The 17,520-nt window shown below is 42.7% G+C and overlaps 1 protein-coding gene across 1 annotated transcript in view; it reads right to left on the bottom strand.

The window, feature by feature from the left end:
* Positions 1–145: 145 nt before the first annotated feature.
* The window catches only part of GPAM (glycerol-3-phosphate acyltransferase, mitochondrial), an 88,820-nt gene continuing 71,445 nt past the window's right edge, over positions 146–17,520 (bottom strand). The window contains exons 20-21 of the mRNA XM_077455049.1: positions 12,919–12,977; positions 146–5,653 (exon numbers count right to left, since the gene is read on the bottom strand). Coding sequence (XP_077311175.1) covers positions 5,537–5,653; positions 12,919–12,977 — 176 coding nt within the window. The 3' untranslated portion in view covers positions 146–5,536. The remainder of the gene's footprint in view (positions 5,654–12,918; positions 12,978–17,520) is intronic.

Below are 17,520 nucleotides of genomic sequence, written 5' to 3'. Positions count from 1 at the left end.
CAAAGCAACCATCTTGTAATGTGGATGATGAGTGGTCCGATCACCTACCAAAGCTGTCAGGAAGGGCCAGCCCAGACTAAGCTAGGAAGGATACTGCAAACCTAATTTCATATCCTTAAATAATTCTGATGCTTTCCAACTGAAATAAAGCACATTAGAAGGTGTTTTTATTGCATTAACATTTCCACATGGAAATCCAGTTATTTTTTACTCATTATGTACAGAGGCCCATTCTTTAGTGGTTTTACGGTTACAGTACATAGTTCATTCTTACCGTCAAAGCCAGTAAATGCTACATTTAATCCGCAAGGGAGCATTTAACACTGCAGTGCTGTTAGATTATTGACAGTGAAGTGTTAAAGAGTAGTAAAAGCATTTAGGAGAAGACCCCTTTTAAATAATCACATTAATTTCTATCATCACTACATTTTGTAGCTCTTTGACTCCTAACTCAGTCCAATAGAGAATAAATGCAAGAAAACCTTTTTTATTTTATATAATAAAAAGAAAACTCTAGCTTCCATACATTAAATTACAAATGCGTCTATTTGAAAAATACTCACCGTACATTCCTGTTCTTGACGTTCATTGAATGACATATGAAGCCTGAAACCTTCGGGCTATACTGCCACCTTCAGGGGTCTTGGACAAACAGAAAAATAAAAAACAAAACTAGGCAAGCTTAGGATAACCCCCCACCACCAGCAATCCTCAGTTTTGTAGCAAAGAGGTACAAAGAGCACGATCATAAAACACAGACAGGTGGGACATGTGTCCCTTATTGTACTCCACAATAAATATTTTACGGTAGGTACAAAAAAAAGCAGTTTCTTTCATATCCATTGAGAGACAGAAGACGACATTAACCTTTAGGACATTCAAATTCAGACCAATTGAGGAGTGGGCGACACAGAAAACAAATGCTACCAGGCCCAAGAAAAGAAAACAGAACGGGGGGACTGCCTTCAGCTCTAAAAGGTGCCCAAAGGACCTTATACCCAAACTAGCATCAGATGAGGCCAAAATGTCCACATTGTAGAACTTAGAACAGAAGGCCAGATTGAACATCTAAAAAACTGTTGCCTGATGCCAAAAAGCCCAATAAGCACTCACAGATATACTAGAGCCTGTCTTGGCAGGAAAAAGGGTGGAACCTGATTTTTGAGACCAAGTCTTGGCTGGTCTGCTGAGCCACCTAAAGATAGACAAAAGAGAAGCTGGTGATCCTTTTTGGGGTTCAGTTAGGGTGGTAAAAAAAGGGAATTATTATTTGTGAAAGAAGCAGAGAGAAAGACACTCACAGCCCAAACCACATCCAAACAATACAGGGAAACTTCTGTTGGTTAACTAAAGCCAGATAGAGGGATGGAAGAACAATATTCTAGTTGAGGTGAAAGGCAGAAACTACATTAGGCAAGAAGAAAATCCTGGGCCTCAATACTACTTGTCCCTATGCAAAACCAGAAAGGGTTCCTGGCAGGATAAAGCTGCTGGTTCAGATACTCACCTTGCAGGAATGGCTACAAGAAATACCCCCCTTGGGAATGAGAGGATATTAAGGTACTTGGCATTAAACTTGATCCCAAAAATTACAACCTTAAAAATCTGAAAGGCAAGCTGGAAGTTGCCAATGTCAGGGTTGAGGTTGAAAGGGAAGGAAGCTACTACTGAGAAAATGGTTGATTTAAGACATGCCTGATTTCAGTCTTTTTATATGTCAGCATCTTGCCAGGCTTCTCTATCCTAGAGTCTAATCTATAGTGTGTTCTTCGAGATGATGTAGAGGAGAAGACTGAACATCAAGAGGAACTACACAAAATATTCCCCTCACATACGTTCCTGGGATGGCCTCGAGTAAATAGGTGCTGCAGAAATTATCAGCTGGAAACTGGTTTCAACATGAATCAAAACATGTCGCCAACATGGCGTGTTTTGCCCAGTCAAGAGGAATGTCACCTATCTGTCCAGACCATGGACAGGCCAACTCAACCCAAGCCACAAACCAAACCCAGCTACAGGAATGAAAGGATACACCTCAGAGAAACTCCTCGGTTGGAAGCTTTGAAATTCATACCAGGTGAAGTACGTCTTTCATGTCTAATGAGAAACCTTATAGGAAGTTTACTTCACATCCTATAGCATTGTAGGAATCACAGACTCATATGCCCCTATCCCTCCAAACCTGGACATGAACAGCCATGCCACTAAAGCCAGTGACTGAAGCAAAATGGCAAATCAATCTGTCGGACAGAACATCGTAAGGATCTGGCAGTGCCGTTAGAGTGTCTGTCAGGAATCCAATCAGGTTTGCAAACTACATTTATGTGGGCCGCTCTGAAGCAATGATGATCATCACAATGCCCTCCATCTTGATCTTGCGAAACAGATGAGCTTCAGGAGAGGACAGAAATAGATCAGGTGTACTGATCCAACAAAGCATCTACTGCTTCCAAAGGATCCATGTATGTGGAGGCAAACCTTTCCAGTTTGTTGTTGAACCTGGAAACCCACCACCTGATGTACCCCATCTGTGACACGGGTCATATAACAACTCCAGGTGTAGGGACCAGGCTCCTGGATCCAGGTATTTCCAGATGAGGAAATCTGCTTCTGCATACATAGGAGGGGTTATATTCTGGGCTGTCTTACAGATTTTTTTTTTTGTCAGTGCACAAGACTTATGACCCAAATGGTAACAGATATCCTGTGTCCCTCAATGGATGGGAAAAAAATTATTTCTTCTAAAACTTCAAATTCTAGTCTTCACTAGTCACTTTAAGAACATTCTACTGTGCCCAGTCCAGGCACCCCATAAAATTAGTATGTAGAAGATTGGCTGGACACTTCTAGATGAAAATCTGTAACATACCAAATAACAGTTTTAAAAGATACTCAAAAGGAGATACCGTATATACTCGAGTATAGGCCGACCCGAATATAAGCCGAGGCCCCCAATTTACCCCCAAAAAACTGGAAAACGTATTGACTCGTGTATAAGCCGAGGGTGAGACATGGCTGTCCATCCCTGTGTGTCCGTCCATCCCTGTGTGTGTGTCCGTCCATCCATCCCTGTGTGTGTGTCCATCCATCCATCCATCCCTGTGTGTGTGTCCGTCCATCCATCCCTGTGTGTGTATCCATCCATCCATCCATCCATCCCTGTGTGTGTGTGTGTGTATTCATCCATCCATCCATCCCTGTGTGTGTGTCCATCCATCCATCCATCCATCCCTGTGTGTGTGTCCGTCCATCCATCCCTGTGTGTGTATCCATCCATCCATCCATCCCTGTGTGTGTGTGTGTGTATTCATCCATCCATCCATCCCTGTGTGTGTGTGTGTGTGTGTGTATCCATCCATCCATCCATCCATCCCTGTGTGTGTGTGTGTATCCATCCATCCATCCCTGTGTGTGTGTGTGTGTGTGTGTGTGTGTGTGTGTGTGTGTGTGTGTGTGTGTGTGTGTGTGTGTGTGTGTGTGTGTCCGTGCAGCCTTGTGTGTGTGTCCAGCCTACCTGTGTCCCAAGCCTCCGTCCCGAGCCGCCGTCGTCCCGAGCCTCCTCCGTCCCGTGCCTCCTCCGTCCCGTGTCGTGCCGATGGATCGCCGCTCCAGGATCACCGCTCTTCTCGGCGGCCATTCTACAATTCAAAAGCCGCGCCTCCGCCTCCGATAGGCGGAACACTCAATTTCCCAGCAGCCTGTGTTCCGCCTATCACGGACATCCTCTCATACTCGTCCGTAGTATGAGAATGAACGGATGTCCGTGATAGGCGGAACACTGACTGCTGGGAAATTCAGTGTTCCGCCTATCACAGGCGGAGGCGGAGAAGGAGGCGCGGCTTTTGAATTTTAATGTCCGCCGTCTGTCTGCTCGATACGCTGATCGAGCAGTCAGACAGCGGTGACTCGAGTATAAGCCGAGGGGGCACTTTCAGCCTCAAAAAAGAGGCTGAAAATCTCGGCTTATACTCGAGTATATACGGTACATATAATCTGAAAGATAACATGGCATCTCAGACCAATGACCAGGCCTAGGTACAAAGTTCCAATATCTCTGATGACATTCAATACTGGAGGTCCCCACTGGTCAAAAATCATACACACACACACACATATATATGTATATAATTACATTGTGGGTCCAACCAGCCTATAAATTACATACATTAGACTGAAATAAATGGCCTCCATAAAAGACCAATGAATGAATTCTAGAGCACAGCTGCTGGTACCAACCAACTGCCATCACACAGCATCAAAGCTTAAAGTAGATCTGAACCCAATTACTTACATCTCACATCAGATGTATAATTTTAATGCCATTTCATAAGGTGTTTATTATATTCTTTATAAATCTGCAGCTTTTCTTATGATAATGCTTGGTAATCCTGCCATAAAAGCTTCATGTTGAGGCACTTTCTGTTATAGGGTGACAATCGTCTCCCAGTTGTGCTCCTGTTTTGTCTAAATTAATGATGTGCAGTGAACACTGAGGCAAGTGCATGTAGACAGAAAGTGGCTGACAGAGGCTGGAGGTGATATGAAGAAAGAATATGAAAAAAATAAAAGTGAAAACCCTATTGTATGGGGGAAAAAGGGCAATTGTTTATGATTCACAGAGCAAATGCCCCCTACTTTGGATTTAGATCTACTTTAAATCTCATTGGCTGTTAGAGACACGACTGTACTTTTTTACTTCCAGGATGTATATATAAAAGGGTGGCATCCAACCCCCAGGATGTATATATGAAGAGTGGCATCCAACCCCCAGGGTGTATATGTTAGGGGTGGCATCTTACCCCCAGGATGTATATATAAATGGTAGCATCTTACCCCCAGCATGTATATATAAAGGGTGGAATCCTACCCCCAGCTTGTATATATGAAGGGTGGCATCCTACCCCCAGCATGTATATATGAAGGGTGGCATCCTACCCCCAGAATTAATATATGAAGGGTGGCATCCTACCCCCAGAATGTATATATGAAGGGTGGCAATAAGAATAAAAGGAAAATGGACAAAACAAAAACAGACCACAAAATGCAACACAAGAAGAATGCCGACTTGTCTTGTGTCGTAGCCAAATGACATTACATGAAAAAAGTTTTTTTTTTCTGAGCCCGAAAAAACAAACAAAAAAAATGCAGGCCAAGGAAATAACATACTGAGAAAGTGACGCTAAGGGGGGAAAAAAAAGTAAAGTACCAGAGACGCATAGACCACAATTAACATATGGCAAGAAAATTCTCAGATTTTGCCATTTCATGTGCGACTGGCAGCAATGTCTATAAATAATCTTTTTCCAAAAAAAGGGGGGAGGGGGGGGATTTGTCTTTGACGGAGTCCACAGGTTGTGACTTTGTTATATAAAAAACGTCTCATGCGTTGGATTGTCACAGTAGAGTTGCTGGAAGTTGTTTTTCATGTGTAGTAGGCACTTTTCTTTTGTCAGTGCATAAAATGCAGCGATGGTGCCGGGTTGGAGGGTAGCACAGCCAAGGCGTGGGTGAGCGATGACGGACAATCTCCGAGCATCTACAGAGCCATAAAGCTTACAATGTACTCCAGAAGCTTTTGGCGGTTACACTGAGGTAGGAACGTGCTGCTTAGTTCTAGAATGTTGTCACGGTTTTGCTTGCAGGCCTGAAACACCTGCGAAGAAGGGGAAAGGCAGAACCTGAGTTACAAAAATACATTTTTTTTTTATTATAGCCGTTCTATGACAATAATAGGTCCCCCCCCCCGACAAAGTCTTTATCTTCCTTCCTTTACAAAAGGACGGTGCCATCTTTGTTCAGGCATCATCCTTGGTAGCCAACTACAATGCATCCGCAAAGTATTCACAGTGCTTAAAGAGGAAGTAAAGGCTACAAAAAACAAACAAAAAAAAACCACACCCTGTAAGACAAAGTCATAAATAGCTAGTATGCTATGCATACTAGCTCATTATGAATAACTTACCTGAGAACGAAGCCCCCGAAGCAGTCCTCCATCATGTCTGCCGCTGCCATGGATCCCGGAGTGACTTCCGGGTTTCGTTGCTCCCGTGATGTGATTCGCCGGAGCCGCAATGACGTCACTCCCGCGCATGCACACAGGAGCCGTCACTCGCGGCATATAGCCGCGATCTGCGCCCTGCCCAGTGCGCCTGCGTGCCGCTGTCTACGGCGCATCGGTGGCCGTCTTCGGGTAAATATCTCATATCCCCCACCTGTCTCCAAGTCATTGCCCATAGCTCTTAGAGGGACATTTTATTTTATTTTTTTCAAATGATGATTTTTTTTTTTTTTAATTGCATTTTAGTGTAAATATGAGATCTGAGGTCTCTCTGACCCCAGATCTCATATATAAGAGGACATGTCATGCTTTTTTCTATTACAAGGGATTTTTACATTCCATGTAATAGGAATAAAAGTGACACACACTTTTTTTTTTTTAAAGAACAGTGAAAAAAAATTTAATAAAAGTTAAAATAAGGAAAAATAAATAAAAAATTTAAATGCGCCCTGTCCCTCCAGGCTTGCGTGCAGAAACGAACGCATATATGAAAGCGATGTTCAAACCACACATGTGGGTAACGCTGCGATCAGTAGAGCGAGAGCAATAATTCTAGCCCTAGACCTTCTCTGTAACTCAAAACGTGCAACCTGTAGAATTTTTTAAACGTCGCCTATGGAGATTTTAAAGGGTAAAAGTTTGTCGCCATTCCATGAGCGGGCGCAATTTTGAAGCATGACATGTTGGGTATCGATTTACTCGGCGTAACATTATCGTTCACAATATAAAAAAAATTGGGCTAACTTTACTGTTGTCTTATTTTTTTTTTATTAAATAAATTATTTTTCCCCCAAAAAAAGTGCGCTTGTAAGTCCGCTGTGCAAATATGGTGCGACAGACAGTATTGCAACGACCACCATTTTACTCTCTAGGGTGTTAGAATAAAAAAAAAATTATATATATATATATATATATAGATATATATATATATATATATATATATATATATATATATATATATATATATATATATATAGTGTATGTATGTTTAGGGATTCTGAGTAAAGGGAAGGAGATGGCTCCATTAGCATTGCTGGTTGTAATTCCAACGACCACCACAAGAGGGCGCCAGATTCCAGAAGGAACCATAGGATCACAGAAGGCCTCAAAGCCGGGGGCTCAATTACCGGCCGCGGAGACGAGATACCCCCAGCTGTGCTGCCCCAGGCGCCAGGTCGCTAATTCTAGTCGCAAATGCGACCTGGCGCCCGGGTTTTGTCGAGCCCTGCTGTATAGGTTTAGGAGATATTTCTTGGACCTACAGGTAAGCCTAGATTAAGGTCAAAGTTGGTTGTAAGGGTTTACAACCACTTTGACTTTTTCCACATTTTGTTGTGTTACAGTCTTATTCCAAAATGGATTAAATTCATTATTTTCTTCAAAATTCTACAAACAATACCCCATAAGGACAATGTGAAAGAAGTTTGAAATCTTTGCAAATATATTCAAAATAAATCCCATGTACATAAGTATTTATAGCCTTTGCTCAATACTTTGTTGAAGCACCTCTGTCACCAATTACAGCCTCAAGTCTTTTTGAGTATGATGCTACAAGCTTGGCACACCTATTTTTGGGAAATTTCTACAATTCTTTTTAGGACCTCTCAAGCTCCATCGGGTTGGAAGCATCAGTGCAAAGCCATTTTTAGATCTCTCCAGAGATGTTCAATGTTCGAGTCTGGGCCACTCAAGGACATTTACAGAGCTGCCCCATAGCCACTTCTTTGTTATCTTGGCTGTGTGCTTAGGATCATTGTCCTGTTTGAAGATGAATCTTCACTTCAGTCTGAGATCCAGAGTGCTCTGGAGCAGGTTTTCATGTTATGTATTGCTGCATTCATCTTTCCCTCAATCCTGATTAGTTTCACTGTTCCTGCTGCTGAAAAACATCCCCACAGCATGATGCTTCACTGTAGGGATGGTATTGGGCAGGTGATAAGCAGTGCCTGGTTTCCTCTAGACATGATGCTTGCCATTCAGGCCAAAGAGTTCAATCTTTGTTTTATCAGACCAGAGAATTTTGTTTCTCATGGTCTGAAGGTCCTTCAGGTGCCATTTGGCAAACTCCAGGCAGGCTGTCATGTGCCTTTTACTGAGCAGTGGCTTCCGTCTGGCCACTCTACCATACAGGCCTGATTAGTGGAGTGCTGCAGAGATGGTTGTTCTTCTGGAGGGTTGTCCTCTCTCCACAGAGAAATGCTGGAGCTCTGTCAGAGTGACCATCACCTCTTGGTCACCTCCCTAAGGCTCCATTGACACCTGAGCGTTCTGCAGCTTGAAGCCTCAAGCTACAAAATGCTGGAGGGGGAAAAAAACAATTATTCTCCATGGAGATGGTTCACATCTCCACTCCAAAATGGCTGAAGCCAGAAGCTCCAAAACGCCTGAAGCTTAAACAAGTTCTGGAACTTTTTTTTAGGACGATTTGGGCGTTTTTCTGCGCTTTACATTGGTGACCTTTTGACCTGTACAAAATCGTAGTAAAACCGTGGCAAAATCGTGCGACTTTCTGCCTGAAAACGGCATGCTCAGATGTGAATGGGGCCTAAAGCCCTTCTCCCCTGATCGCTCAGTTTGGCTGGGCTCTAGGAAGAGTCCTGATGGTTCCAAACATCTTCCATTTATGGATGATGGAGGCCACTGTGCTCATTGGGACCTTCAATGCTGCAGACATTTTTCTGTACTCTACCCCAGATCTGTGTCTTGGTACAATCCTGTCTCGGAGGTCTACAGACAATTCCTTGGTCTTCATGGCTTGATTTGTGCTCTGGCATACACTGTTAACTGTGGGACCTTATAAAGACAGGTGTGTGCCTTTCCAAATCATGTCCAATCAAATGAATTTATCACAGATGGACTCCAATCAAGTTGTAGAAACATCTCAAGGATGATCAGTAGAAACAGGATGCACCTGAGCTTAAATGTGAGTGTCATGGCACAGGCTGTGACTACTTATGTACATGCGATTTTTTTTGTTTTTTTATTTTTAACAAAGTTGCAAAGATTTCCTGTGGCAATCACATCCAGCCAGATTCAGTAGAATATTTTTACGCAGACCTTGGACACACACAGGGGACTTGCCTGCCCAGACTTTTATACATACTATCTGGCGGCTATGCTTGTTCAATGCCCACAATTGTCTAATGTCTCAGTAGTTCTAGATGCAGCTCACTTAGGTTTTTCGAGACTCTTCATATCAACGCCTGGTATATTACCATAATTAAAACCAATCTCACGAAAGCCCGTTGGTCCCCAGATATTCCACTATGGTTTAATCCAGATCTGACAGAACTTCAATCCCTCCCGGACCCCAGTCTATGGGCTACTAAAGGAATTAAACTTTTAGCTGATATTTGTGATGGAAGCACAACGTTCACATTTGACAGGCTAAAAATGTAAACTCCCTAATGCTTTCTTCTTCAGGTTCCTGCAACTATGGCATGCCTATGAATCGCAGTTCAAGTCTCTTATGATTAGTTTAGAGCCGGATGATTTGGAGGCTCTGCTGCAGGATGCCAATCTTAGTAAACAAGACATTACAAGATACAAGACATTGCCTTCTATTCAGGTGGTGGACCTAATTGGACAGTGGCTGCGAACTGGTGTCCCTATGATGACAAGTCCCACTGTATAGGAGGGAGAGGGATTTTCCTGAGATATATTACTACTTCTGATTGATGTTGAATTGGGCAATGTGTATTTATGGTTAGATGTTACGTATGCAAGTCATGTTTACTTTTATTTTAGGTACATGGTTATGTACTCTTTCTAGCCGGGGTATGCCCCAAGGCTGTGTTTTGTACTAAATACATTATTTTCCAATAAAGAGAATAAAAAATTTTTTATAAATAAATTAGCAAAAATTTTAAACAAACTTCTTTCATGTTGTCATTATGGGGTATTGGTTGTAGAATTTTGAGAAAAATAATGAATTCAATCCATTTTGGTATAAGGCTGTAACATAACAAAATGTGGAAGAGAAGCGCTGAGAATATCTGGATGCTGTACGTCCTGGACTGAGATGCCTGCTCAGAGATAACATAATCATGTAAATCCTAGTGCCTCTGCTCACAAAGATCTGACACCTTCCTGCAGTCTCTTCTTTTGTGACTTGCTACAAAGTTACAATGTACAGTCTTGATCACTGCAAGAGAGGAGACTGAGGAAATGCTTCATCATGTCCACAAAAGACTGATGGCATCATCTCAGTCTAGGAGATGCTGGACACCCACCCCCCCAACCAAGGAATGAGGCAGGCTTTGACTTGCTGTGAGAAGCTCACAGTGTGCAGTGAAATCAGAGCAAGAAATTTCAGTGCAGGAGAGGAGCCGGTACAGCTGTGCAAGACTGAAAGAGAGGCTGGAGTTTAGCTACAAAGTGTACTAAAGACAAAACTTTCTTTTCATTTTGTAGGGTTAGAAACCCTGCCAGGTTTTTATTTCTGTCTCATTTGTGCCCCCATTGGGAAGACCCATCCTCTCCATTTGTCCTGGTGACCACTGTTAAGAAAAGAAAAGAGATGGGAATTTCAAAGGTTTACTGCTGTCACCTGAGCAGGAAGTAAGAAGAAAGCTTCCAATGGGGACACCTGTTCCACTGTGTGATATAACCACTCGGCGACCGCAATACGTATGCGGCTGGCTGAGTACAGAGGCGATCAAAGACTAGATTGTTTAATCGCCTCTATGGCCTTAGAGGACTGGAGCGACGCCATGCGCCACTTCCAGTTCAGGGCAGAAATAAACAATGTTTTTTTTTATTTTTAAAGCAAAAGATCTAAAAAAATATATATATATTTGATCTTTAGCTTTAAAAGATAAAGGAGAGATTTGGGGTCTTTTTTTAACCAGGATCTCTCCATAAAGAGGACCTATCATCATTTCTTTTACAAGGGATGTTTACATTAGTGATCAAAAAAAAAAAAAAGTAAAGCGCCCCCATCCCTTCAAGCTCACGCACAGAAGTGAGCGCATACCCAAGTCGCGCACGCATATGTAAACAGTGTTCGCACCACACATGAGGCATTGCTGCAAACTTTAGAGCGAGAGCAAAAAATCGAGAGCAAACCTGAGTCATCTATGGAGATTTTTAAACGGAGTTCCACCCAAAAGTGGAACTTCCGCTTTAAGCACTCCTTGCCACATTACATGCCCCATTTGGCATGTAAATTTTTTTGAGGGGAGGTACCTAGTTTTGACAGGTACCCAGCTCCCACTTCCTGCTCTCATCGCCTCACCGCCTAGGCGACTCCACCTCCATCTCTGCAATCTTCTGGGAGATGTCACAGTGCCTGGGCACTAAGAAAGCGCAGCATGACGTGCGCACCAAGCTGTCACAGCTAGGTGCTCATGCTTGCAATGCTGGTGCCGGGGAGAGGCAGAGGAGAGGAGCGGAGTGGAAGGAGCAGTTTGTTTTTTTAGAATTCATTAGTGTATTGTTTCCCTAAAAAATTGTGTTAAAAAAAAAAAAAAACGCTGTGCAAATACCATCTGACATAAAAATAATTATAACAATCACTTTTTTTTCCCCTAGGGGGTTTTCTAAAAAAATATATATGTAATGTTTGGGGGTTATAAGTAATTTTCTAGCAAAATTTGTAAACAAAAAGTGCCAGAAAAGGCCTGGTCTTCAAATAGATAAGGAGAGCTCTTTCACTTTGGAGAAATTTTCTTCTCACGTCCTGTTGTATATTCAGGACAGGATTTGAAGGAGAATCATCCCAATGGGACACAGACTTCCCCCACAAAAAGGGAGTTTATCTCTTCCTTGCTTTGGCTTGAATGCACTAATGGATTCTATGATTCACAGACAATGCCGCCCTCCAGGTAGGTTTGTTACAGATGCCTGCTTTGTCTGAGGTCTTAATCCAACGACTGAAGCCGAGTAAAGATCCGAAATAAAACAAGAGAAGATACAAATGAAGAAATCTGCCGCTCCAGCCCATCACAGTGTGATTGCAGCTTTCAAAGCTCTCCAGCTCTGCTCATACAGGGAGGCGCTGCTTTCATTCTGCACTACCATGCCTTGTTTTCCTGCGGTGTACATACAGCACTTAGCCCTGGCCCGATACACACCAAATCACTGGGGTATGAGAACGTACAAGGGCTCCCGCTTTTAGATGGCAAGACATACATCTCTAAAGGTTTGAAAAAAAATAGAACACACAAAACAGCAGCAGAATGCTGTTCAAAGGAATTGGATTTACAAAGAACAGACCGCCAGCGTACAATGGACCAGTCCGCCTGATGGCTGCACATGGACGACAGCTGGAAATTCTTTAATTGAAGTGAGATGGAAAGCGACTATAAAGGAGAATTCCTCTAAAAGATGTTTGTATGTAAAACGGACACAAAGACAACAGAAGTACAAGAGCCCGACAAGACTACAACCTTTTCCCAAAGGGGATAGAGATAGATAAAGGGAAAGACATGAAAAAGGGAGAGAAAGAGGAAAAAAAAAGAAAGAAAAAAAAAGGGCTAGAGAAAGAGAAAAATTAAAATGAAAGAGGGGGAGAGAAAAAAAAACAGGAAAGTGAACGTGGGAAAGGGAAGGAAGGAAAGAAAGAAAGAAAGAAAGAAAGAAAGAAAGAAAGAAAGAAAGAAAGAAAGAAAGAAAGAAAGAAAGAAAGAAAGAAAGAAAGAAAGAAAGAAAGAAAGAAAAAAAAGAGAAAGGAAGGAAGGAAGGAAGGAAGAAAGAATGAAAGAAAGAAAGAAATAAAGAATGAAAGAATGAAAGAATGAAAGAATGAAAGAATGAAAGAAAGAAAGAAAGAAAGAAAGAAAGAAAGAAAGAAAGAAAGAAAGCTACTCCAGATAAATAGAAAACAAGGGATAAAAGAGCTTTTATAAAATAAAACTCACCCCCAGGTCCACAAAGGTTTTCACAGCATTTCTTGCCAGACAAAAGGTGGCGCTCTCCGCTGCAAGGGAGAAAACCAAGACAAGGTATAAGGACAGATCTGTGTATGATGGAATCAGCTTCACCTAGCATAGGAATTATCATTGAACACCCATCAGACTACTCCCATGCAGGAAAAATTATAAACGGATAAAAAGATCACATTCCCTTTACAGGAAGCATTGTGTATGGTCAGGGTGAACACATTTTTTCTGTTACTGTAAAAAACCTCTCTCTGAGTTCATTGAAGGACACAGCTCTTCTGACTCTTGAGCATAGGGTTATATCGCCACCTACAGGAGGACACTAGGCAGAAAAATACAGCACCTCCTACGTACAGTCCTAGCTGGTATACAACCCCCTCTCTGCTACAGGCAAGCCAGTTAGTTACAAAACAGTGACAGAAGAATAAACTGCAATAGAAAGGTGGGTGCTGTGTCCGTCAATGTACTCAGCTCACTGTTGTCACCATCAGGAAACCCACCCATAGAAATGCCATGCAGCCATCGCTGGAGTTTATGTACAATGAGGAGAAGAAAGCATTTGAACCCTGCTGATTTTGTATGTTTGCCCACTGACAAAGAAATGATCAGTCCCTAATTTTAACGGTAGGTTTATTTTAACAGTGAGAGACAGAACAACAACAGAAAAACGCATTTCAAAAAAGTAATAAAATTGATTTGCATTTTAATGAGTGAAAACAAAACCCTTGTTGGCAATCACAGAGGTCAGATGTTTCTTGTAGTTGGCCACTGGGTTTGTATACATCTCAGGAGGGATTTTGTCCCACTCCTCTTTGAAGATCCTCTCCAAGTCATTAAGGTTTCGAGGCTGACATTTGGCAACTCAACCCTTCAGCTCCCTCCATATATTTTCTATGGGATTAAGGTCTGGAGACTGGCTAAGCCAGTCCAGGACCTAAATGTGCTTCTATTTGAGCCACTCAATTTGTTGCCTTGGTCGTGTGCTTTGGGACATTGTCATGCTGGAATACCCATCTACGACCAGTTTTCAATGCCCTGACTGAGGGAAGGAGGTTCTCACCCAAGATTTGATGGTACATGGCCCTATCCATCTTCCCTTTGATGCAATGAAGTTGTCCTGTCCCCTTAGCAGAAAACACCACTCAAAGCATGTTTCCACCTCCATGTTTGACGATGGGGATGGTTTTCTTGGGGTCATAGGCAGCATTCCTCCTCCTCCAAACACGGCAAGTTGAGTTGATGCCAAAGAGCTTGATTTTGGTATCATCTGACCACAACACTTTTACCGAGTTCTCCTCTGAATCATTCAGACGTTCATTAGCAAACTAAAGACAGGCCTGAACATGTGCGTTCTTAAGCAGGGGGACTTTACGGACACTGCAGGATTTCAGTTCTTCACGACGTAGTGTTACTAATTGTTTTCTTGGTGACTATGGTACCAGCTGCCTTGAGATCATTGACAAGATTTTCCTGTGTAGATCTGGGCTGATTTCTCACCGTTCTCAAGATCATTGAAACACCACGAGGTAAGATCGTGCATGGAGTCCCAGACTGATGGAGAATGACAGTTATTCTCGGTTTACTATATTTGCGAATAATCGCACCAACTGTTGTCACCCTCTCACCAAGCTTCTTGCAGATGGTCTTGTAGACCACTACAGCCTTATGTAGGTCTACAATTTTGTCCACTAAATCCTTGGACAGCTCTTTGGTCTTGGCCATGGTGGAGAGATTGGAATTCGATTGATTCTGTGGACAGGTGTCTTTTATACAGGTAACGAGCCGAGATTAGAGCACTCACTTTAAGAGAGTGCTCCTAATCTCAGTTTGTAACCTGTATAGAAGATAACTGGGAGCTAGAAATCTTACTGATTGATAGGGGGTCAAATACTTGTTTCACTCATTAAAATGCAAATCAAGTTATAACTTTTTATTTCTTTTTGTTGTTATTCCGTCTCTCACTGTTAAAATAAACCTACCACTAAAATCATAGACTGATCATTTCTCCCTCGCCCCGTCATGTAAAAAAATCAGCAGGGGATCAAATACTTTTTTCCCTCACTCTAGAGAGGAAATGGCTAAAAGGAGGCTGCAGGGGATCAACAGCCTATGTGTCTGTGTGCAAGTGGTGGGACATTAGAATGCAAGCTTCTCTGGTGCAAAGGCTGATGTGACCGGCTTAGTGTTCTTTGTACAGTGCCATGGAATGTGTCAGTGCTATGTAAAGGTTTTAATGCTTCAATGTCCTGTGCAAAGGTCTGCCAATAAACGGTCAATGCTACACATGAAGAACATTGTCTCCAGGACACCGCAGTCCACTCCAGAGACAAGTAGAACAATTTTACAATGTCACTCAGTAAAGCGGACTAGCTGCAGGACTCTATCAGTGTACAGACAGCTGTATAACAAGACGTCTCTGAGCGGGCTCAGGGGAACAGAACTAAGAGCCTTATGTAAAACTCCACAGTCCGTGATCAGAGCTACAATACTGCCATCCACTGGGCACTCCTACTACTGCAATTTACCTCCCCTGTCCCAAAAAAGTGCACGTCTCTCTAATCTATGTAATGCAAGGCAGCCTTGTTTAAAATATAGAACAGCAAGCATGAAAAAATGTTACAGGGAAAAATACTTTCAAGGTTATATTTCAAAAATATAATAATTTCTGTAAAGACTTAACAAATTAGCACAATGTAAGGAATGACCCGTAAACAAATTATCACCAAAGCATATATGCAAGAGCAGAGCAAAGGGACTATTGATTTGTACCCAGATTAGCCTTCTTTAGCTATAACCCACTACAATGAAGGGGCAGCCACATACAACAGTGGATCATTTCTATTTCTGCAGAGGTGCTTAGCATTATGTGGCATCAGAAGCCTGAACAATATGACAAGAGTTGTAGATATATTCATTAACAATAAGGAAAATTATCTTATATAAAAATGCTTATTTGTAATTGTTTGAAACTCTGGGATTTGACATTTTCTAATAGTAGAACCCCATTTGAACTATAAAGTTATTCGGTGACAATATCTTTGCAATTGAGAAAACGTAGGGCAAGGTGAGAAGACAGGGCAGGGCAAGGAGAGGGAGAAAAAGCAAACCAAGACGTGAGCAAGAGAACTCAAAGAAGAGAAGACGAGGAGATAAGGGAGGGGAGAGGAGGCCAGGGGAGAGAAGAGAAGAAGAGGGAGAAGAGGAGACGAGGGAGAAGAGGCCAGGGGGGAAAAGAGAGGAGACGAGGGAGAAGAGGCCAGGGGAGAAAAGAGAGGAGACGAGGGAGAAGAGGCCAGGGGGAGGGGAGGGGAGACGATGGCAGGGGAGGGCAGGGGAGACAAGGGGAGGGGAGGGGAGACAATGGGAGGGGAGACAATGGCAGGGGAGGGGAGGGGAGACAATGGCAGGGGAGGGGAGACGATGGCAGGGGAGGCATATAACAACAGAGGAGCGCCACTTCAGTAAAATTGCTTTTATTTCATATAAAGAAAGTATAATCTCACTTACATAGAAAGTCAGGGGTTAAAGAGGAGCTGCACCTAAAAAAAAAATATTAAAAGCCAGCAGCTACTAATATTGCAGCTGCTGACTTTTAATAATATCACACTTGCCTGTCCCAGGTTCCAGCGATGTCGGCGGCAGATGACGAGCGATCGCTCGTCTCGCTGCAGCCACCGCCGCCATCCTCTGTCAGGGAATCGGGAAGTGAAGCATGAGGGCTTCACTGCCCGGTTCCCTACTGCGCATGCGCGAGTCGCGCTGCGCTTCTCTTATGGTCCCCCCCTGTGTCTCTGGGAACTGTGTGTTTCCCAGAACACAACGGGGGGGGCGGAGCGATGCGGGAGTCTGCGGCGGTCTGGCCGGAAGTGGGTGCAGTTACCTGGATTATTCAGGTAACTGCACCCCCCTCCCCCCTGAAAGGTGCCGATTGTGGCACCGGAGGGGGGGAGGGATAATACTAGCGGAACTTCCCCTTTAGGGTGAAGAACCGCTTTAACAGATGTACGAACAGCCGTTCCCACAAGCAGGTGGATATCTCAAGCAAGTAGATGTCTCAAGATAAAGCTCACTGCGATATAATCCACAGAACGCTGGGGGGGGGGGGAGCTCAGCTGAGATACAGACCGGCTCGTGAGAGCAGCATGGGATGTCAGCAGGAGACAATGCATTTCTGAGCATGCGCAAAGTCCAGAGCGGCCATGCACGCTCCTTTCTCAAGTGTAGGTATGGAAGGGAAACAGCGAACACTACATTTAAATAGAGATCTTAGGAAACAACAAAATTAACCCAATAATGTCCGCTACAAGGCTGAAATGACAACCCCGTTAGAGAATACTAGTTACAAAAATAGAAAATATATATATATATATATATATATATATATATATATATATATATAAATAAAATTAACAATGAGACATTTCATTGTTAATTTTATTTATATATACATGTTATATATATATATATATATATATATATATATATATATATATATTTTCAATTTTTGTAACTAGTATTCTTTAATGAGGTTGTCATTTCAGCCTTCTAGTGGACATTATCGGGTTAATTTTGCTCAGAAAC

Source organism: Lithobates pipiens, unplaced genomic scaffold (genome assembly GCF_037356315.1).
Source record: "Lithobates pipiens isolate NorthernLeopardFrog02 unplaced genomic scaffold, aLitPip1_a1.2 Scaffold_25, whole genome shotgun sequence".
Lineage (NCBI taxonomy): Eukaryota > Metazoa > Chordata > Amphibia > Anura > Ranidae > Lithobates > Lithobates pipiens.
The sequence above is the reverse complement of the archived record's forward strand: the minus strand, read 5'-3'. Positions and strand labels throughout refer to the sequence as shown.